This window comes from Rhineura floridana, chromosome 1 (genome assembly GCF_030035675.1).
Source record: "Rhineura floridana isolate rRhiFlo1 chromosome 1, rRhiFlo1.hap2, whole genome shotgun sequence".
In the NCBI taxonomy this organism is placed as follows: domain Eukaryota; kingdom Metazoa; phylum Chordata; class Lepidosauria; order Squamata; family Rhineuridae; genus Rhineura; species Rhineura floridana.
The window spans coordinates 94,631,060-94,654,885 of NC_084480.1; the positions used below are offsets into that span (position 1 = coordinate 94,631,060).

The 23,826-nt window shown below is 40.1% G+C and overlaps 1 protein-coding gene across 6 annotated transcripts in view; it reads left to right on the forward strand.

Moving 5' to 3' along the window:
- The window catches only part of FANCC (FA complementation group C), a 123,942-nt gene that overhangs the window by 20,007 nt on the left and 80,109 nt on the right, over nucleotides 1-23,826 (forward strand). For 5 of the 6 annotated variants that reach the window (XM_061626530.1, XM_061626531.1, XM_061626529.1 and 2 more), the window contains 3 exons: nucleotides 8,979-9,151; nucleotides 11,473-11,557; nucleotides 15,764-15,858. In XM_061626530.1, the coding sequence (XP_061482514.1) occupies nucleotides 8,987-9,151; nucleotides 11,473-11,557; nucleotides 15,764-15,858 (345 nt within the window). In that variant the 5' untranslated portion in view covers nucleotides 8,979-8,986. Of the gene's footprint in view, nucleotides 1-8,978; nucleotides 9,152-11,472; nucleotides 11,558-15,763; nucleotides 15,859-23,826 lie in introns of those variants that run through there. The other variant, XM_061626532.1, reaches the window with a different exon arrangement.

Here is a 23,826-nt window from a genome sequence, read left to right on the forward strand (position 1 = left end):
ACAGGGAGTGGCTGGTGGTGCTGCCTAGCAGTGGGATCTTGCGAGATCTGTGCTAGAGTTGGTGAGAGAACAAATAAAAACCAGGATCCTGACTGGAGGGACCTGACAGGTGGTGGTCTGAGGTGGGATCCCCACAAGACCACTCCTGAAGAGGCCCTCCCTGGACCCAGAGGCCAGTAGCAAATGTTCCATTCCTGAGCAAGGTCCTGGAACAAGTGGTTGCAGGCCAGCTCCAGACACTCTTGGATGAGACCAATTATCTGGATCCATTTCAGTCGGGTTTCAGGCCTGGTTTTGGGACGGAAACAGCCTTGGTCGCCCTGTATGATGACCTTTGTCGGAAGAGAGACAGGGGGAGTGTGACTCTGTTGATTCTCCTTGATCTCTCAGAGGCTTTTGATACCATCAACCATGGTATCCTTCTGGGGAGACTGGCTGAGTTGGGAGTGGGAGGTACTGCATTGCGGTGGTTCCACTCCTACTTGGCAGGTCACCTCCAGAAGGTGGTGCTTGGGGAACATTGCTCGGCACCATGGACTCTCCTGTATGGGGTTCCGCAGGGGTCAGTTCTATCCCCCATCCTGTTCAACATCTACATGAAACGGTTGGGTGTGGTCATCTGGAGCTTTGGAGTGCGTTGCCATCAGTATGCTGATGACACGCAGCTCTATTTCTCCTTTTCATCTTCTTCAGGTGAGGTTGTCAATGTGCTGAACCGGTGCCTGGCTGCGACAATGGACTGGATGAGGGCTAATAAACTGAGGCTCAATCCAGACAAGACTGAGATGCTGACCAAATGGTGGATGTTCAACCTGTCCTGGATGGGGTTGCACTCCCTGTGAAGGAGCAGGTTCATAGCTTGGGGGTTCTCCTAGAACTATCTCTGTCACTTGAGGCTCAGGTAGCCTCGGTGGCACGGAGTGCCTTCTACTAACTTCAGTTGGTGGCCCAACTACGTCCCTATCTGGACAGGGATAACCTGGCTTCAGTTGTCCATGCTCTGGTAACCTCCAAATTAGATTACTGCAATGCACTCTACGTGGGGCTGCCTTTGAAGACGGTTTGGAAACTTTAGCTTGTGCAAAATACAGTGGCCAGATTGGTAACAGGGACCAGACGGTGCAAACATATAAAACCGATTCTGGCCCGCTTGCATTGGCTGCCTGTATGTTTCCGAGCTCGATTCAAGGTGCTGGTTTTAACCTATAAAGCCTTACGCGGCTTGGGACCACAATACCTGATGGAACGCCTCTCCTGATACGAACCCACCCGTACGCTACGTTCAGGATCAAAGGCCCTCCTCCGGGTGCCTACTCCAAGGGAAGCTCGGAGGGTGGCAACAAGGGAGAGGGCCTTCTCATTGGTGGCCTCCAAATTATGGAATGATAATGTTGACGAGATGTGCCTGGCGCCAACACTGTTAACTTTTCGGCGCCAGGTCAAGACTTTCCTCTTCTCCCAGGCATTTTAGCATGTGTTTTTAAATTGTTTTTATATTGTTTTGAATTTTAAGATTGTGTTTTAAATTGTTTTAAAATATGTTTTTAAATTGAGTATTTGTTTTAATGTTTTTGATTGCTGTAAACCGCCCAGAGAGCTTCGGGGCGGTATACAAGTGCAACAGATAAAATAAATAAATAAATAAATAAATATGCTTCATCAAATTGTGTATTTGTTTTAATGTTTTTGATTGCTGTAAACCGCCCAGAGAGCTACGACTATGGGGCGGTATACAAGTGCAATCAATCAATCAATCAATCAATCAATTTACAAAAGGAACTGGTTTGACTAGTACAGCAGGTCCCTGTAATACAAACTGCATCTTTACAGGCAAAGGATTATAGACTGGGAGGGGACTTGCAGATAGGTCTGAATGATATCTCACAACTCTATAACAACATAAATTTTTACCACAGACATTGTTTCAACACTAACCACCAAGATGACCTATGGTGGCTTGTCCTCATCCCTTTGAGTAGGATTCAAATTCATAAAAGTGTATGGGAAAAATACTGTTCTGTTGTTGTGCCCCCCCCCAACATGCGTACTGGCCACAATCAAGATTAGCAACTAATTATACAACCACGAGAATGGCTGTATGCTATAGCCAGCATGGATTTTTCGCATTCCACAATGTTAAATTGAAAATCCCCCCATGCCATTCTGCTGCTTCCCATAAACACATTTCAAAACAAAACCTTACCAAATTTATAGTCCTGAACTCAGAAACACTTGCTTAACCCTCTAAGTTGTCATGGCGATACACAAAACAGTCAGAGAGAATTGAGAGTACAAAGTATAAAACGAGAAAAACAAACCCCAGACCCCTATTGGACTTCTTTCTGTCAGTGGTCTCCTAATTTGTTGAAATTAAGTAAAAATCAGCCATATTCACAAAGTACCTGTAATCCTATTACTGACGTTGCCCCATACTCTGACCTTCATCTTCTGCAGTTTAAAAGTTTTTTAAAAAATACATGACTGATTTTTAATTTAAGAAATTTAACATTGAAGTCTATTATAATGTTAGGCATGCTCAGTAAGAACCAGCTGTCAGTGTTCTAAAAGCCAGACTCACAGCTGTTTGGCTTGCCTAATCTGGGCCACACACTTGCCACAGACCTTTAATAAACAGACCTTTATTTCACTTTAGACAGTAATGGCTTCCCCCAAAGAATCCTGGAAAGTGTAGTTTGTGAAGGGTGCTGAGAGTTGTTAGATTCCTATTCCCCTGACAGAGCTCCAGTGGCCAGAGTGGTTTAACAGTCAGCCCCTCTTCTGGGCATTGCAGCTCTTGTGAGGGGGAATATGGCCTCTCGTAGCAACTCTCAGCAACCTCCACAAATGACACTTCCCAGGATTCTTTGGGGGAAGCCATGACTGTTTAAAGAGGAATAAAGGTCTGGTATGGATGTGGCCAGTGACAGCTTTGGTTTAAATTTAGGTGGGAGACTACATGTGCCTGCTGTAGAATAAAATGTGGGGGAAACCTTGAAAAACAATGATATGGTTCACAATGTTTTCCTTTTGAAAAGGAAAGGGCTTTCCCTCTGCCCAGTACCGCCCACCCAATTTTCTCCCTTCCCCCCTCCCTTCCCCTCCCCCAAGTCAGTTTCACCTATCCTAAGCATGATTGTACAGGAGTAAATAGCATTGAACTCAAGCATGCAAACAATCAAACCTGCCCTCCCCTCCTCCTCCCTCTTATCCCCTCCCTTTTGACCCTTCTCTCCCCCCTTCCAATCCCCTCCCCCTCATTCCATCTCCTGTCCCCTTTCCTTCCCCCTCCATGGTCAGTTTTTCTTATTATAAGCATGATTGCATGGAAGTAAATCCCACTGAACTGAATAAGCATATAAATGATCAGACATGCCTTTCCCCTCTCCTTCCCCTGCCCCTCCTTCCTCTCTCTTCTCCGTTCCTCGTCCCTTCTTCCTCCACTCTTCCTTTTTCCTCCTCTCCTGCCCACTCTAGCCTTTCCTCCCTCCCTCCCTCCTCCCCCATGGTCAGTTTCACCTATCCTAAGCATGATTGCATGGTAGTAAATGCTACTGAACTCAATAAGCATGCAAATGATCAAACCTGCCTTCCTCCTCCCCTCCCCCTCCCCTTCCTCTCCTGCCTGCTCCCGTTGCCCTCCTCCCCTCTCTCCTACACCCTTCCCCCTGCACTTCCTCCCCCCCCCCGTCTCCCTGTGGTCACTTTCAACCATTCTAAGATGTGAAGGCCCGGGGAAAAACTGGAAAAATTCAGGAAAAAAATGTTTTTTTTCTGAAGCCTTTTTCCTTCCCAAAATTGAAAAAAATAAAGAAAAAATTGATTATGGAATGTTTTATTTTAGCATGATGAATAAAATGTTTCATTGAATCTTGGTTTCCCCCTTTTTCTCAGTTCTTTTTATGGAAATGGATGCTTTATGTTTGCTTGACACTGTGGAGGACTAGCAGAGACATAAATAATTGTCTTTGTTATTAATGTTGATGGTTTCTTCTGTCTTTTTAAATTGTTTTTTGCCTGCTCCTTATAAACTGGCAAAACAAAAGAGGTTCCTTACTGTTCAGATGTTCCTTACAGTTCAGGATCTTGTAGATCCATTTGTTACAAAAAAAGTAAAAATTAAAAAAAACTAAATTCAATTTGTAATAATTGTTGGAATAAAATGTACTTTTAATATACCAAATATGTCAACAAAGTGACTTTCAATCTGTAAAAAGTGCTAATATTGCATTTTTCAATTTTTCTGAATTTTTTTCTGAAAGAAAAAGAAAAAAGTTTTTTTCCCCATGGCTTTAAAATTTCTGGGATTTTTTGCATTTCTACCTAAGCATGATTGTGGGGGAATAAATCCTATTAACTCAATAAGCATGCAAATGATCATTCATTCTCAGCAAACTTGCACAGGATCCCATTTCTTATTTCCCATATTAAAAAGCAGAGAAATTCACTAATAGGCAAAAGCCTTGCAGTTTAAGAACATACCTATAGCCAACAGATATTTCTATCAAACTTTAAAAAGCAGGGAAATTGGGTGCCTATAGTGAATGCAGGAGACCTGACCTTCTTTTTGAGATATTGTACTGCCCTACAAATTTGTCAAAATGCAAACCCAATTTGGGCTGGTCTGTCACAGTCCAATTCACTTTCTGTGTTGCTTGGAAGAATTTGGTAATATGTGCCTCTGATCATATGGTGAGTGGTGGCAACACCTGCAATCCGCCCAAATAACAGAAACAAGACATGTGCTGTGTTTGATCTTGTTTTAGCAGGAAGGAAGCAACATTATTAAGATAGTTGATATCGTTCAGAAAATCACTTTAACTATGTTGGATTTACTTTGCAATTTTAGTGAAGTTTCCTATAGTAAATCATTTTATTTGATGTATATCCCACCCTTTCTCCCAGTGTAGTGAAATGTGTCTTTAAGTTAGATGCACAGCAAAGAAAGAGTTAACTTTCTCTAGAGGGTATTACACACCCTAGAGGGAGCTAGACTGATTTAGTTACTGAAGTTAGTCAGTGTTGTGGTGCTGGGTGAGGCCTAGCACAGAACAAGCTCAGTTGTTTTACTGTGTAAGAATTATTAAATAAAGAAGCTCTATTTTATCCTTGGTCTCATCCTGATCAATATAACACCCAGTAGGAGCCAATTTTCTTCTGTTTCTGTGAATATGTGAAGTACAGCAATACTTTGAAAATTTTACACTTAAAAAACTCCAAAAACAATGGTGGAATAATAGCACTGACTATTCTGCAGAATAGTCTGCAGTGGACATGAGGAGTGTCTCAGTTTGCACAAGATAACTGATGTGTTAACTCCTGATTGGTAGATGGTAAAGTCTTTGTCCTGAAATGTATAAAAACCCCAGGCAACCAGTGCCATGTTGCAGTTCTCCACTCACTCAGAGGGAGACTGATGTTAGGAACAAATTGAAAATACCCCCTCCCCTCTCCTCGGAAGGGTGAGCTAGAAGCCTAGTACGCTTATTTTACCTGTTAGGGGTCCAGCCAGATACCAAAAGTAAAGCAGACACACAGACAATTACTTGCTTGATCAAGAAAGGGGTCTCTAACCACACAGACCACAGTCTGTCGGGAGAGAGAACTGCGTTTATTAGGTAAAAGTCCCATTATATACGGTTTTACAGCAAAACAAGGCATTATGTTTTTTAAAAAGGCATACCCAAAGGAAATACAATATTACATCTTTATAGAGATAAGTAAGTGCGTTAGCTCATTATGGTTACATTTGCTTTTGATTCTAAAAGGCGAGAGTTGTGATAACGTATTTGTATACTTGTCAGTCAAAAGGAAACTTGTTGTGAGATCAGAGCTACAAGAAGGCGAGGAAAAGGGGCAGATTGACACCAAAGAGATAAAATGTTTCTACTGTGCTTATGAACTTAACATAGTCAGCAATATTACGCAAAACTTAAGGAAACATTGTAATAAGATATTATGAGAAAATGTCTTGTTTGTAGTGACTTAGCTTACAATGTTGCAGGATGGGTATAGTGACTTTAAGACAGAGTGAAATAATAACATCAGAAGGGAAACATTTTATCTCGTTTTTACAGAGATGTTTACGGTCAGAGAGGCGCCTTTGAGGGTTTTTCTCATGAGGGAAGAAACTGAACTTTGAGTTGTGGTTCTCTGGGTTCCAGAAATCTTTGCAACATTGGTTCTGACAGACATGTAGGTTCCTTTAAACCACTCCTGACAGCCCTGGGCAACTTTTTGGGGTCGAGAATAAATTTATTCCTAACACTGACCAAGTGTATGACACAGTATGACATAGGCATTACAGTATTGCACAGGTATTTGCATAGGCATTGCATGGGTACTTGCATAGGTACTGTACTTTCTGCATCATGTTCTAGTGAATTTGGCAATGTTCAGTACTTCACATAAAAGTACATTTTCACAGTGAGCTAAGCATTTCAGCTAATGCAATCCTTCCTACGTCTTGGAGAACACAAGGATGTTCAGTGTCTATTCAGTGTTATCATAATTGTTTAGAGTACAAGTTGTTCTAAACAAACCAGCATAGTCAGGGAAGACAGCTCCAAGAAGAAAAAGGGTTCTGGCTGGCTGTTAAACTTATTAAATGTTAAACTAAACTATTAAAATGTTATAAACCTTTATAGCTTTATAAAAGAATATATTTTGCTTATTGTTTGTATATAAAGAATTTTCCCAACAAAGTAGCAACATATAATCAGTCTGATTTTACATCGAACTGCAGTTTCAGATACAACTGTTAATGTACCCCAAATAGAAATAGAACATAACCCCCAGTTTGAGACACAAAAGGCTGTCTTCACCATCATATGACACTGATCGATAAAGAGGAAATTGACACAGATTTCTAGGATGAATAATGAGAGAAATATAATTTTCTAGGTTAGATTTTTCTGTAGAAAGAGTATAGTAGGGCCCCGCTTTTCAGCGTTCTGCTCATATGGCGCCAGCGGGGCGATCAGCTGATCTTCTTCTCTTCTGGTGCGATCAGACTCCCGCTCCAGCTGATCGCACCGCTACAGCTGATCTCCTCCTCTTCTGGTGTGATCAGACTCCCCCGCTCGAGTTGATCGCGCTGGCGGAGGGGAAGATCAGCTGTAGCATGGTACAGCTGATCTTCTCCTCGGGGGCGGTCAGATTCCCACACTCCAGCTGATTGCGCTGGAAGAGGGGAAGATCAGCTGTAGCACGCTTCAGCTGATCTCTTCTGGCGCGATCAGACTCCCCCGCTCGAAACAAATATACAACAGAGGAGGTGAGCAGGTCAAGGGGATAGCACTAATCTGTAAAGCAGCATTGGCTCCCCCAAAAGCATCCACTTCAGCCTCCCTCTCCCCAGACTTTTTTTAAGCAACATTTGTGAATTGTGATCTGATTTCCTGTATCTTTAATTAGGCACCCCCAATTCACATCTGAGACTATAGTGCTGAGGGAAGTCTTTGTTAGTCTTTCTCCAATGTAAACCTCTTCCCCTCCACCTAATCTCCTAGCTGCCCTCTTAGGGAAAACTTTTCTATCCATATGATTTCTGTAAATAATCAAATAGTACTTGGGTGTGTATGTATGTGCATCAGCAAAATGCATAAGGGAATGGGTTTAAAAAGCCCGTCTCCCCCAGTACCATGATCCTGATGTGAATTTGGGCTTTCTGGCAACTTACTTTTTCTTTTTTCAGACAGCTGTGATCTCTCCAATGTGTCATGTAGTTTGATTCTCAGACCTTTCTCCATTGCTACCTATGGTGCAACTCCAAACTGCTTTTCTTTGCCACAGATACATACCATAGTAATTTGTCTCAGTCCCACCCTAACTTGTAGGCATGCCTTAGTAGTAGTAGCCTACATGTTAATGGGCCATTTAAGAGATGTCTTGTGGACATTATTTGTTTTTAGGCAGGATAGTTTCTAAAATTTGGATGCCTTACTTCACTACCGTATCTCGCACTTCCTCTGGATGATGTTCCTTGTCCTGTAAGTCCTTGGCTACAACCTCTTCCAGAAACATGGATTTTCACACTCAGGCATTCATTCCATTCTTTTTGAACCTTTTTCATATGAATCAGTACTCCTGTAATACAGATTTTAGTGGCACTAAAGGACTCGCCAAATTGTCTTGTGATATTGCCAAGGGCATGATCAGTCTATGCTTGTCCCTTCCTGGCTCACATTTTTAGACTTTGGCATGGGGTAAGCTGTGATCTTGATCTTCTGTGTTGGAGAATACACAAGCTTGGCTGCCATGAACCAAATGGCAACTTGTAGTGACTTCCTCACATCACCATCATACACAACAGCTGAATTTGCCACAGGGAAGCATAGAGTGTGAATCTGAATGAGTTTGATTGCTGAACTCTGTTAGTAGAGAACAGAATAGACTGACAATTCCCCTAATTTCATGAAAGAAAGAAAGAGAGAATAACCTACCTTCTCTCTGCATGAAACATGTAATTTATGGCTGAATTCTGATGTCATACAGAACATTCAAGTACATATTTTACATAGAAAGTTGTGATTTATGATATTTTAAAAGACTTCATATTGGTGAATGCTGGGAATTACTAGTATTGCTCTTGTTCCAAACATGTGGTTTCTGGGTGAAGTATTGCAACCCAAGGGTGTCTTTAGTTTAAAAAGTAGGATACAGATTGTACTCTTGGGTCCCAAAAGATTACAGTTTGTACATGTCTCTTTGTGTTTCCATAACTGTTCATATTAATATACTACTTTATTGCTCTTTTAGTAAGCTATTGATTAGGAAACATAAACAGTAAAAGTGTAGCAAGGCAATATATTTGATATATCATGATTATTCTTCCTCCACTGCCACACAGACATTCCATTTTTGGAGCCCTAGGATAACATGCATCCTGCAAATATTTCTAATTGTGTATCTTGTGTTAACTGTTAGCAAAGTTGTTTTCCTCTCACATAATTTTTTTCATATATTTTGTTCCTATAAAGGTAACAGTATGGCTGAAGATACTAGAGCCACTAAATTCAGCTTTGAGTTTTGGCTGCGCAAGACTCTTGAGTGGGGTCAAATCAGCACTTCAGAATCTCAGCAAGATGTCTGCCTTCACTTGCCTGAATTACAGGAATTTCTAGTACAGATTTATGGAGCTTTGAAACACATGGTAAGTGAGTTAACTGGAAGAATGAACTGTTTTGAAGATTGTTACAGAAACATTCTGCACCCCACATTTTGACAAGACAGAAGGCTAACAGTAGCAGAGAGCCTTGTGGTATTGACCTAATGTATTGCTGGATCACAGAAACAAATTGGGGAAACAGCCACAGGTAATGCAAACAGGAATGTGTTTCCTGTGTTCCTGATTTATTGTGAAAGGAGCTTTTTCTTCTTGATTAGTTATGTTCTCACATGAGATTTCCTACCCAACACAGTAATCTTTTTAAGAAGACTTTAAAATAAACAAGCATTTGATTCTGGTTTTCAGGTCATAAATTGGATTATTTAAGATCCTTAACATGCAATATTATAACTGATATCTTAAATCTTGAGTATGCTGATATAGTAACCCTACCGATATGGCATTCAAAGAAGTTTCAGGCCACCATCACTGGGCCATAAGCAAATATTTCTATTTCTTGGTGTGCCTGTGCAAATTTAATATTGTCCTGGAATTCCTCATCATTTTTTACAAACCAATTGCATGTCTTTGGGACATTTTGCTGTATCTGTATGCGTGAAAATGTATTTTACCGATTACAGCATTTAGCCTATATTACTATAAATGTATAAAAGATGAGAAAAATGTTTATAAATAGTAATTGTCAAATATCAGATGAGTTATAGAAAAATCAACTATAGATTAATTATTTTACATGTTTGTGAGACCTTTCCTCTGAAATGCCTAATTGCAATTAATGGCTTGTGAAAACTTGACTATAGACGAACTTTCTGTATTTGGCCCCAATAAATCCAGGGCTGGTTATTCATTATTCGTTTGTTAAATTTCTATCCAGTCTTCCCTTCAAATAGTGCTCAGGGCTATGGGACAAATCTGAAGCATTTCTTGCAGTAGCTTGTGATGATTCTGCTACTTGCATATTATCTTAGTTTAGCACTATTTTAAAAGCCTTTGTTTATTAGACAGTAAAGGTACAAAAATGGAAAAAAGTGACTGATTGAATAAGAATGTTTATAAAATGTATTACTTTTATAGCAAAGCTGCTTTCCATTTGGTTAAATGTTTAGGTTTTGTAGCTTCAGTGTCTGTTAAATTTCAGGTTGTAACTGACTTAAGTATGATGTCATGTAGAATATAGCAAACAGTAACAGAAACTTCAGGTCTTCTTTGTACCATAGTTTCTACTCAATCCTTCATATAATCCGTAGTATGATGTAAGAGCTATGACATTTTGAGTAATTTGTTATTTTTATTTATTTGACTTAACCCACCCCATCTTGAAAGCTAGGGAAAACAGCAATAGATTAAAACCATGTGTGAATTTTTAATTTCTTTTTCTTCATGTATCAACTATTAAAACTTCACCCTGTCAGGTATCATTCTTCTCACACAAAAAGTGGGCTAAATAGAAAGGTCCTGCAGTACTTATGAAAGATGCTCATTCTGTGATGAGGAATTCTTGCCAGTTTTGGAAGAGAATTCCACACTTCTGAGAAGCCACCCAAATCACCTCTTTTTGTCCTCCCCTGCTCTAGTACTCTTAGGCATATAGGAAGCTTAACTAACAGGAAGCTACTGTATGTCCTATGTTCTATGTTGATAGACCCAGGGGGCACACTTGGTCAACTTCAGGATATGTTTGTGTGTCATGAACACTTGATAACCTGTGTGACTTTAATGCTTTTTAGCCTTGGGTTGTAGGAACATTTAGTCCTTTAGAACAGGGATAGAGAACCTGTGGCCCTTCAGATGTTGTAGGTTTCTGTAGACAGCTTTCATTATCCCTCACCTTTGGCCATGTTAGCTGTGGCTGATGGGAGATGGCGTCCATCAACATCTGGAAGGCCACAGGTTCTCCATCCCTGCTCTTTACTGTCTCTGTCTGCTTCATATTTTTTTGGCTGTACCTCTAGCAAGAAAGAATACCAAAGTGAGTAGTGTTTGGCCAGCAGTAACTATACTGGAGATGAGGAGGGCTGATGTCCACAGTTTTGGCTGACTGCTTCTCTTTTATTTCCCTAGTGTGGTGGGAGCTTATCTTATCTAGAATTTGCTTCATGTTCCACCCAATTTCCCCATTTATGGTCCATGCAATGCATACCTACAGTGTGTCATACCTACATTGTGTCAGCTTTATGGAAGCATCTGCTAAGTTCTTAGGTTGAGGAAACAGTTATTATATATGAGCTTTGTCTTTGAAGATGCTATTCTCTATAGAAATTTTTCTCCAAACCCCTCTCATTCTGGACCCTCAAAACATTTTGACACACAATATTAATGATTATGACTGTTCTCTTTAATTTCAGAACTGTACTACTGCAGTCCAGGAGTTTCCATTAATTGGTCAATTACTGGGAAGGCTTTGCTGGAACCCATTTGTCATTGGCTATGGTGAGTTTTTGAAGTCAGCTTTGTCAAATAACATATTCTTGGATTTTGTTAATTATTGGAATACTGACTAAAATGGGTGGGGAATTTGTGACCTTGTTGTTGGATTCCAAGTCCCATCAGTCAGGGATGATGGGAGTTGTAGTCCAACAACATCTGGAGGGCACTGGTTCCCCATCCCTGTACTAAAATAACAATTCTTTAAGTGACAAAATAATTTAAAAATATCTAATATGTAGCTATCCAATTGACTTGAAGTTAGAAGTGCTTAAGTCCCATTGAAATCAATGAGGGTTAAGTTAGTTGTGTTTTATGGAACGTAGGAGGTTGTCTTTATACTGGCCTGGTTTGCATGTCACATTAAACCATAGTTAAAATAAACTATGGTTTAATGTGAACGAGCAGTCATCTCTCAGTGCTCTCCAGGGTTTCAGATAGTGCTGTGTTTAAGTATTTGGGCCAGACTTTTTCAGCATTTTGGTCTAATGAGTTTCTTTTGCTAATGAACATAATGCATCTTTTATTGCAAAAAAGAAAAAAGAAGAAGAAAGCATCTAACTTGGTTTGTCCTTTTAGATGATGAACTTGTTGGGTCAGGTTGTCTGAAAGATTGATCACAATTTCTGATAATGATCTTTTGAGAATTTACTGAAGGATTTACATTGTTTAACTATTACTAAATATTCAGGAATAAATAGGATAAATGATTTAAAGAATAACTGTTTGACAGCCCCATCAAAGATAGTAAAGCTAGTTTGAGGATGCATCATTACACTTTATCCTGTAATCACAGAAATCTCAGCATTTACTTTTTCCCAAAAGGCTTCAATAACTAAACAAGCCACCAAGTATGAACCCTTTTCCACGCATCCTTTCAAACACTTAAATCTATTGGAGTTGCTAATATACAGTAAGTCACACTCTTTGTGTGAACTAGCTTAATAGAGTTTTTCCTGATATGTGCTGATACAGATGTTAAAGAGTGTCATTCAGTAATGTACATCCACTTGCACAACAGGATTTTATGTTTCTCATCTCCCTACTGCAGCCCATTGGGTGTCCCCAAAATCTGCTTCAGAGGGTTCCCCAACCATCCAGAGGGATGTGGTGGGGCTGCAAGGAAGGATAAACCTTGTTGCATGAGTGGACCTCTGTTTATTCTACATTGGATTTCATCCAAAGGCTTTTTCAACTGCACTGAAGCCCACTGTTTTGATGTTGTAGAGTCTATATGACCAAGGTCCTCTGAGAAACTCATAGATTACCTAAGTACTCAATAAGTATCTTACATCAAACCATTTGATTTCTTGATAGGTCTCTGTAGGATATTTTTCCAACACCATAAGGTCTCTGCCTATTTCTTGATCCTGGGATTGGAGGTGAAGTCAGTGGATCTGAAGCCATGTGTCTAGGGCATTTGGTAGCTTTTCTGTTGGCCTTGTCCCTGCAACTGGAACCTTTGTAATACAAAAATCTTGTAGGTTATACAACCCCCTTGCTTCTCAGTTCTTAAATTGATACTAGATCCAGAAGTGGATCCAGTCTGCTGGAACTGGATCTGGCCATATCTCCCCCAATCCTTTCTTAGTGATGTCAGGTGCTCTGTTTTTGCCTGCGTTGTTTTGAAGCCCCAGCAGTCAGCCGATGGGCTTCAAAGTGCTGTGCATGGCTCTATACAAGGGCAGGGCTTTGCAGGCTGTCAGTTAGTTGATTGTCAGTGCCTGCAAAGCCGCTTTTGGCCCAGCTACATCTGTACTTTCCTTGCACTGGTCACCATATATGATGTCAGATGTAGAGCAGGTGGTGTGACTTGGATGGAGGACCCCCACCACTGTGATAATGCATATTTGCATGAAAGCAACAGGATGATAAAGAATTGAAAGCAAGGGGCACCCTGGAAGAACTATTTTTTTATACTAGGCTTTCTATATGAGCCTGCACGTTTCAGAAAAAGATTTGAAAGGGTACCAGGAAGAAAGGATATAGAATCATAGAACAGTAGAGTTGGAAGGGGGGTATAAGGCCATCGAGTCCAGTGCCCTGCTCAATGCAGTTAAAGCATATCCAAGAGATCCAGCTGCCTCTTGAATGCCTCCAGTTTTGGAGAGCCTACCACTTCCTACGTAATTGGGTGCATTGTCGTACCACTCTAACAGGAAGTTTTTCCTGATGTTCAGTCAAAATCTGGCTTCCTGTAACTTGAGCTAGAGCCAGTGTGGTGTAGTGGTTAAGACAGCCTTTTTCAACCAGTGTGCCTCCAGATGTTGTTGGACCACAACTCCCATCAGCCTCAGCCAGCATTGCCAATGGTCAGGAATGATGGGAGTTGTGGTCCAACAACATCTGGAGGCACACTGGTTGGGAAAGACTGGGTTATGGTGTTGGACTACGACCTGGGAAATCTGGGTTCGAATCCCCACATAGCCATGAAGCTCACTGGGTGACCTTGGGCCAGTCACTGCCTCAGCCTCATGAAAACCCTATTCATAGGGTCACCATAAGTTGGAATCGACTTGAAGGCAGCACATTTACATTTTTTTTAATTTGAGCTCTTTATTCTGTGTCCTGCACTCAGGGATGATCGAGAACCTGCCCCCCCTCAGTGGGACAGACTTTCAAGTACTCCCCTGAGTCTTCTCAAGGCTAAACATGCCCAGTTCTTTCAGTCTCTCCTCATAGGGCTTTGTTTCCAGTCCCCTGATCATCACTGTTGCCCTCCTCTGAACCTGTTCCAGACTCTTAACCTGTTAAGGCTCTTAATGAATGTGTAGCAGACTTAGTTGGCTTTATGGAGATTCAAGGCCTATCTTTTTCACCCTGCAGCAGAGTGAAGTGCCTTAGTCGGAGGACCTCATAGTATCTCTCAACACTTGGTATACCTAGACCTCTCATTGATCCCTCTATACAAAATGCTTAGTAATTCTGGACCTTTCCCCTTCATATGTAAGCTAGTTGGGCATTTTTTGCTAAGCTGTGACATTCTTTGACAGTATTATTATAGGCAGGATTCAAAACATCAAAGGAGTTTGGGCACAACTGATTACTGCCATTATATTTTATTATTTATTTATTTATTTATTAGATTTATATCCCACCCTTTCTCTCAGTAGGAGACCAGGTGGCAAATGAAAGCACTAAAAACACTTTAACACATCATAAAAACTAACTTATGATGTTCGATGTATGAAGATACTTATCTGGTCAGCCATGGTAAATTCATTTTTCCCACTGTTTTAGGTCCCACTTAACTTGCTTCAATGCCCACTCTTCCTTAGATAGATTTAAGTTCTCAGGCATATGTATGCCAAGATACTTCATGGATTTGGGCATATTGATAGTGCCAAAAGAGCCTTAATGTGTTGCTGAATGGCTGGTTTTGTGCCAACCTCTGACTTCAGATCTGTAAATTTATTATAGAACTGTAATTTGCTAGCTTTGACCATACCTGAGGTATATGACTATAGGTGATAGTAGCAAGGCTGTATAATCAATGAACCATCTGATGACTTGATGAACTCCATTAACTGTAATACCCTTTGATGAACTCCATTAACTGTAATACCCTTTACCATGCAACACGTTAAATAGCAGCTGTTTAGAAATATCAAACAGCAACGAGGAGAGTGGAGAGCCTGGGTTTGTTTTTCTGTGAAGTATATTTTCTTGGCAGTTCTGTGCATTCACCCTAAAGTAGTCTTGTTGTACTCTGCTAAAATGTATTGCATTTAGAAGCTGTCTGATTGTTATAAAGTTATCTACTTGGCATAAAGCCAGCTTGGTATGATTTGGTAATAGCTTGTTATAACAACATTGGTGTGGCTCGCTTATACTGCTGTAAAAAACGACAACACACCTTGATTAACCAAAGTGATGGGTTAATCATCCTCCATCTTTTCATAGTATGGGGACTGCTATTATCATGGAGGTCTGTCTGGTACTAGGAGTTCTTCCCCTCTCCCTTCCAGCCTGTCATTGAAGAACATTGCTAAGTACAATATTAACAAGTCCCTACATTTTAGAACCATGTTTATATGGAATTAATGGAATGACTTTGGAATCTCAAAATACAAAAAAAAAATATTAAGGGTAAAGATTGACTTTGGTCCTTGGGTTTTTGGTTTTTTGTTTATTAACATGAACAAAAGATTGATTTTACTCTGCTTTGATTTTTTTTAAAAAAAATATTCTTATTTGGTTTGCTATCTGCAGATGAATGCCAGAAGATTCTAATGTGGTGCTTATGTTGTCTGTACAGTGGTGAACCACAGAACCCAGTGGAATTGAAGGCCAACAGCTGGATACAAGTAAGCAAATGAATCCTCCCCCTGACTGCTTTAAATTAACTTGATTATTTAAAGGTGCAGCATCTACAGCATAGAGACAGTGTCATTTTTAGAAATCACTCTAGAGACGTCCTGCGTTCACATCGTGTTGAAATATGTTCTGTTTTAATTAAAATACAATCTGTGCTGTCTCCCATTTTGAATGTTAAAAAAGTTGTGGTGTTTTAAACTAAAGTAATTTTAATAGCTCTTAATACAGTGGAGCCTAAGCTCTGCCAACTTCAAGTGAAGAACAAATCAGCAAGCAGGAGAGTGCTATAAAAGCAAACTTTCAATTAGGGAAAAATAATGTAATCTGGAGAGATGCCATTGTTTGTTATGAAAACAATTTATATATGCTCTATAATTTTGCTCTTTTGTTTTTGTTTAATCTTTCTAGCCTTGGGAGAAACTAATTGTATCCAAGTTGTATTCAGAGACAGTGAAAGAAAATATTTGTGTGCAGCTTAAAAGAATTTAGTTAGCTCTTAGTTAAATGAATCCTCAATTGCTTGAAGTCTTTAATGTAGACCCTGATGTAGGCCATTTTACGCATTTACTCTTTAACCTAGCAAAATACTTAAGCTCATGCATAGTACCATTTTAGAGGATGAAATGCATGTTTCTCATGGAAAAGATCCATATATCTAGGAATATGTGCTTTGAAAACGTGAATAGAAAAAAGACAGTATTTCTGTTCTGTTACATACGAAATTCTGTTGACATACTCTCAGTTTATTAATCTTAGAGAACTGTTCACTTCTCAACAGTGTCACAAAATAATACTAGCACGTGTCTATATGTATTAAGCAATCTTAATTTCAGTGATAATGAAGTGTGAAAGGCTGAATTGTTTCAGTGTGTAAAATGTTTATTGTGTTCCTAGGTTATACACAATTGAACAATTTGGTAGGTTTTATTTTTAAAGTTAGTGTGAAACTTTCCTGCAGCTGCTAATTTCTCTGAAAGTATCTCAGGGTAGCTACTTCTACCTACATTTATACCATTTTATAGTAATGCAGTTTGTGATCTTAATAACACTGGTTACAATCTGACAGTACCTTTAGCATCAGACATTTGGGAAGACTTCATATGTTTGAATCAGTACTGAGAATCTTATCACCTATGCTGAAGTCTGTAGCTTCATGGCAGAACATCTGCTTTGTGTGCATAAGATGTCTGGTTTAATCCCCATCATCTCCTGGTAGGGCTGGAAGATAACCCAATCTGAAATCCTGGAAAGCTGCTACCAGTCATTGTAGACAATACTGAGCTAGATGGACCAGTGGCAGCTTCCTTTGTTCCTGTGTCTCCAGTGTTGAAATGTCTTTTTTTACTGAATATATTCACTGGCAGTTTAATTACTTATCAGGTGATCATTGGCTCTTGCAATGTAATTTTCTTCCTATGATTCAAATTGCTCCCCATTCCCCTTGAGATATGTGATTTTATCTCCAAAGTAACACCTAATTACTGTAGACCTATACTGTTTGTTTAGAAATACTGTAAATATCCTTTGGTGGTATATTTTGTGTGTGTGTGTGTGTTGAACTAAGACTGTGATCACTCTAGTCGCCTACAGCAAGGCTTTTCCATTAGCCACACCTGGAGGGGCAACAGGTTGATCTGCTGATCAGTTGTGAAATCGCTTTGAAGCTGAATTAAAAAAACAATAATACTCAAGCTGATCCCACAGGGTTTCATATTAAAAAGTGGTGGGATTTGACTAGTGTTGTGTGCCCCCGTTTTCAGGAAAGAGAGGTGGAGACAGGGCTGTGGAGTCGGTACTCCAAACCTTCGACTCCGACACCTCTATTTTTCTACTGTCCGACTCTGACTCCACCCAAAATTGCTTCCGACTCCGACTCCACAGCCCTGGAAAGTGCTGTAAATGTCTTTTTAAATTGGAAGCTCTCATAGGAGCATTTTTATCACTGCCTGAATATGCGCTGATCTTGGCATCACAGCATTTGTCTTCATCTGGGTTCTGTGTCATACACTGACACACAAAATGTTTTCCATGTTGAGTTATGGTGAAATGCTCAAATACAACAGACTTCATGGGAAGCTTCTTTGACATTGTGAATTTATACTTAAAAAAAGTTGTCAATCGAAATTTATTTTGAAGTCAGAGTCGGTACATTTCTACCGACTCTGACTCCGACTCCACCCAAAATTGCTTCCTATTCCACGACTCCGACTGCGACTCCACAGCCCTGGGTGGAGATGCACTAGAACTGGCAGAACACTTTAGTGTGTGCCTCTTTATTGCCGCATCTTGCCTCAGTCTTCAGGCCCTGTCTACAGAAGGGTCCAACTGTAATGTACAGAATCCTGTCTCTTCATCCTCTAAGCAGGTTTCCTAGTGTAATGATAACAGTATATTATCAGATCAAGAGGGATACCCCTATAGGTCCTTTGCTTTGTCTCATATAAATCCAAGGATCTGTCATATTAAATGCATAGAGCAAAAATGAAAGCAGCTTGGCTATGTACTAAGATATGGAAAAAGAGGAAGTTGTGGTCAAGAGACAGATATTTCACATAAAGTGTCAGTTTAAACTTTAGATTATAGGATTTGGCTCAATTCGCATAGGGTGGTGGATATCAAAATTTGTTTTTTGGAAGGCCTTAGAGTAAGCTGTCTGTTGGAGACCGTTTGGGCATTTCTATGGATGCATCTAAATGCTGACAGACCAGCAGACAGTGATTGGGAAATTCTGTATGCAGAGCCCAATTGTGGAAAATGATTTTAATTCAATAAATTTGTTTATTAGCATATCAAAAGATATAGATGCCCACATCATTCTGGAAAATACCCAAAAAGGTTTGTCCTTATAGGGAACCCTGCAACATCAGAAAGGATGTGTAATAGAGCTTATCTAGTAAAGTAGAATGTTTAACTTACTTAGGCATTGTATTTCTATGTTAAAGAATGGTGCCTATACCCCCACCAACGCCCTAACCTAAAGAAGAAAAACAACACCATATAAGGGAAATGGAAACTAGACAGGGGTCCTCCATGAGGAGAAAACGAAACCACACGTATATGATTTCCTGTAAATGGGCTGATTTCGGGGAAATGGGTAGGGGCTTATGCTATACTTTCTATACGTAATAATCTACTTGCTACAAAAGGGGCTGGCTGCGTCCAGCAGGCAGAACCAGTTTGGCTGCTTCTCCACTTGCAAGTGTACTAATAAACTTTGGCATATTTTACCTATACTTGTTTCGTCGCCTCCAGGTTTATTGGAACCTTGTGATCTGGGAGCGGGCCTTAGCCTTTTAATATTCAAAATATTGGGGCGTTATTCTTATCACAATCAACCAACAGAGAACCAGATGACACATTTTGAGGGGGTAGTGTCCTAAGTTTGGGGGTGGCAGAACTGCGGTGGGTGGCTGAACCATCTGCTGGTGGCTATGAGACACGACCGTGCGGTATCCACGATTTGGGACACAGACTGGTTGGCCTGGTGGCAATAAATTTTGGTGAGGTATTAAGAGGGAAAAAAATATTTAAAATTGAGTACAAGGTTAACCTATTAATATCATTGCGCATGCACAAATTTAAGGCATTTGGCAGGATTTTTCTCTTTAACCTATGAATGGGCTGACTAACAAACTTATGTCTTTCAATGTTCTCCAGCTCATCTAATTAAGCACTTGCAAAAGCTTAAAGCAATAGCTACTCTTATTGTTATCCGAGTCACGGCTATAAGGCTCATTTTATTTGGAACACCTAAATATTTGAGGAGTAATTTCCTTTCACACAGCTGCCAGAGATAAGGATGTTTGTTATTTCCATTTTCTCCCACATCACTGAATGGGGAAGAGGATTCTGGTAGCATCTGTGAGTTCCATCATGATGATTGATGGTGAGTTACTATTCTAAGCTTTGTGTTGTAATATGCAATCTAGTTAATTCTGCCCTCAGAAGTAGTCTAGGTTCTGGCATCTTTACCATTACAATCCCATCTGATATTTGATAAATAGAAATAGGTATGGATAAAAAAGGGCTAAGAAGAACCTCTAATATCTTAAGTCACTGGGGTTCAGATTGTGTTCTGGGTAGCTCTAGGTTTCCTTGGAAGCTTATCAGGATTTCCTCAATGAAAGCACCAGTAACGGAGTACAAGCTATCCCAAAGGACAAATTGCCCAGCATTACTTATATTCCTCTGAAATGTGTAGATGCAGGTGAGTGTTGGGTGTGTTCTAGGCAGAGCTTGGAAAAGTTAATCCAGTGGCCATGTTGCCTAGGGCTGATGGGAGTTGTAGTTCAAAAAAGTAACTTTTCCAAGCTCTGGTTCTAGGTTACATTCTTAAAATGTGTCATAGAGCACACCCAGCACTTGCCTGCATCTGCTCATCACAGAGAAAGATAAGTAAGCCTACATATTCAGATCATCTGTGATTCAGCAGTATATAAATAGATTAAATAAATAATATAGACTTTAACTGTCCACAGACAAATTTCTGCAAAATGAGATCTGTGAATTGGATCCAGAAGTGCCTTGTACAAGTAGAAAGACACTTCCTCTCATGTAAAATGCCCTCGCTTTTGCCAATTCCCCCCTCGAGCTGCAGCCCCCTATATCCCATTCTATGCTGTTCCAAAGGGTCACTGAACCTTCAAGCGGATTTTAAGGAGGGTAAGGAGGGCTGTAGTGGGGAGGGGGGAGAAGTGGCATATCTCCATTGTTCAAATGAAACTCTGCTTGTGCCTCTTTAGAACAAGTACCTTGGCTTCTTTTGGGAGGAAGGGTGGGATAGAAATTTAAATAAAAATAAATAAATCCGAATCCAGTGTTGTTAATTAAGTTCCAAAATCCTTAAGGCTTTAGAATTTCATTTGGCCTTGAAGATAAAAATTTGGAAATGGAAGGTGTGCCGCATGTTGTCAAAATGCAGTTTTTTTAGTGGTCTTAAAAGGAGCTAAAGAACAGCAATCCAGGTCCTTTATCTATGTACTAACCAGATGTAGTGAAGAAAGAAAAAATATTCTTCAGATTGCTAAACCATGAAATCAACCATGACCTGGTGAAACAACTCTGTTAATGAAAGTGATATAGTTCCACTTCAAGCAACATCTGCTATACCTTGAATGAAAGTTTTGGAGCTTTGCCGCATGTGTTTTCTGCTGTTGCAACATAGGCTGTTGTCCAGAAATTTGAAGATTTTTAAAAAAACAAACCCTAAACTCATTCAGTCCAGCCCTCCCTCCCCCAGTCAGTTTTACCTATCCTAAGCATGATTGCACAGGAGTAAATCACACTGAATTTAATAAACATGCAAATGATCAAACCTGTCCTTCTCCTCCCCTCTCCATCCTGCCTCCTCCCCTCCCAGTCCTCCCCTCTGCATTTCCTCTCCTCCCTCCTCCTCCTCCCCTCCCCATCCTCTGTGGTCAGTTTCACCTATCCTAAGCATGATTTCAGGGGAGTAAATCCCATTGAACTCAATAAGCATGCAAATGATCCATCCATTCTCAGCAAACTTGGACAGGATCCCATTTCTTACCTCCCGGATTAAAAAGCAGGGAAATACACTAATAGGCAAAAAACCTTGCGGTTTAAGAACATACCTATAGCCCACTGCTATTCTATCAAACTTTAAAAAGCAGGGAAATTGGGCAGCTATAGTGAATGCAGCAGGGGAGCAGGAGACCTCTCTGAGATATTGGACTGCCCTACAAATTTGTCAAAATGCAAACACCATTTGGGTTGGTCTTTCTTTGGGCTGATTGCAGGTGTTGCCACCACTCATCATATGCTCAGAGGCACATGTTACCAAATTCTTCCAAGCTACACAGGAAGTGGATTGGACTGTGAAAGACCAACCCAAATTGTCTTTGCATTTTGACCAATTTGTAGGGCGGTCCAATATCTCAGAGAGGAGTTCAGGTCTCCTGCTCGCCTGGTGCATTCACTATAGCTGCCCAATTTCCCTGCTTTTTAAAGTTTTATAGAATAGCTGTGGGCTATAGGTATGTTCTTAAACTGCAAGGTTTTTTGCCTATTAGTGAATATATACATAATTCTTAAATAAGTGTTTCAGATGCAAAAGTTCTTCTCTGCTCTGTCTGTAATCCGTATTAATCTCTTTGTCTTGGTAATACTTTCCCATGTAGTAGTAGTGAAACTACAATAAACAGGAATATTTAGGGGTTGTTTAAATTATTATCTCTTTGTGCTGGATGCTTCAAATGGCAGGAGAGGAACCTGTGGCCCTTCAGATATTTGCTGATCTAAAACTCCCATCATTCCTGACCATTTGCTATGCTGTCAAGAAGCAATAGGAATTGGAGGGCACCAGGTTACTTACCTATGCTTTTAATTTTTGGAAGCATATTTAATTTATGTAACTACACTTCCCTTTTCATGAGAGAAGCTTCCAAATAAAGAAACAAATCCTTTAATTTGAACACAGCAAGATGCATTTGAGGTAGCCTGCTGCTTTGTGGTTCTAATTCAAAATAACAGTACTAAATTATTCAGTAATCAAGAAAACCTTAGTGAATAATTCGCTTGTTCCAACAGAAATATGGGAAGTTTTCTTTTTTGGCAATCTGCACTACGGTTGGATAATGATATATTTGAAATGGCATTATCGCAGACAGACCACTATGCACAGAAAGTTAAGCACATTCAATCCAAATGAAATAAATGGAATTTAAGCATTTAACTGTCCACTCCACTTTTATTCCAGTCAGAAACAGAAGTGCACGTATTGTTTGTTTGTATTGTCTTTCAGTGGCTTTACCTTTGTATGCACCATGCCAGTAGCTAGTAATATAAAACCTTCCTGGCTAGTCAGAGGTGTTGTGTGTGTGTTATGTGTGTGTGTGTGTTAACTTAATATCGGTTACCACAATTGAGGTATACCTCCCTTTCATTGTAGTGACAGAGGCAGTTTTTCTAATGTTCCTGTGATGAAGAAGCTTTAGATTAGATCAATATGGGGATATTTTGGACTTTTTAAATATTGTTTTCATTCCATTCAAGAGCATTTTCACACATTTCAGCAGGCACTTCCTTCAGTGTTTGTCAGAACATGAAAAGACTCTAGAAGATAGTGTGGCACTATTGGGTGTGACAATTGGGTGATGGCTAACAGACTGTGATACTGGGCACAGACTTCAGCATCCTGAGAATCTCGGTTGTCAGTTTTCTTAAAAAGGAAGTTTCTAACTCTTACGGCTGCAAAGTTGAGCTTGAAAGTGTATGTGAAAAGTTCAGAAGCCAGAAATTAAATAAGATGACCAGTGGTTAGGGGTAGAGTTTGAGTGTGATACATGGCTCCTTGGACCTTCTCATGACTAGCAGAGGCAGAAAAAAATTCTGGAAATATGTGCATAATTTATATAAGTTACAGAATGTTGATTGTTTGACACTGTAGCTTCAGAACAACCAAAAGGAAGGTTTTTAAAAAATTTAAAGCATTTTAACCCTGCCAACAAAGCTCCTAGAGCAGTCAGTCTCAGGGTATGGTTTGAAGGCACATGAGGCTGCCACCTTGCTGAAGCCAAGACGATCTGATCAGTGCCTGAACGGCAACTGCATGTATAGTTCCTTGAGTTCTTTGACGGAAGAAAGATGAGATGCCTTACCTGGTCTTTTTTTTTTTTTTTTACATTCCAATATATTTCTCTTCAGTTTTAAAATATATTCTAAAAATATGTATTACAGTAGGGCCCCGCTTATACAGCGGGTTCCATTCCGGACCCCCACCATAAAGCGGAAATCACCATAAGGCGAAACCCCATTGACTTCAATGGGACGCGTCGCGCGAAAATGACACGAAAATGCTGCAAAAGCAGCAAAATGGGCTTTTAAAGAGGGGAGGAAAGCCGCCGCATTAGCGGAACGCCGGGAAGCGGAGTGCCGGAAAGCGGGGCCCTACTGTACAATCTACAGTGATTGTGAAGGTTAGCTACAGGATTTCAAAA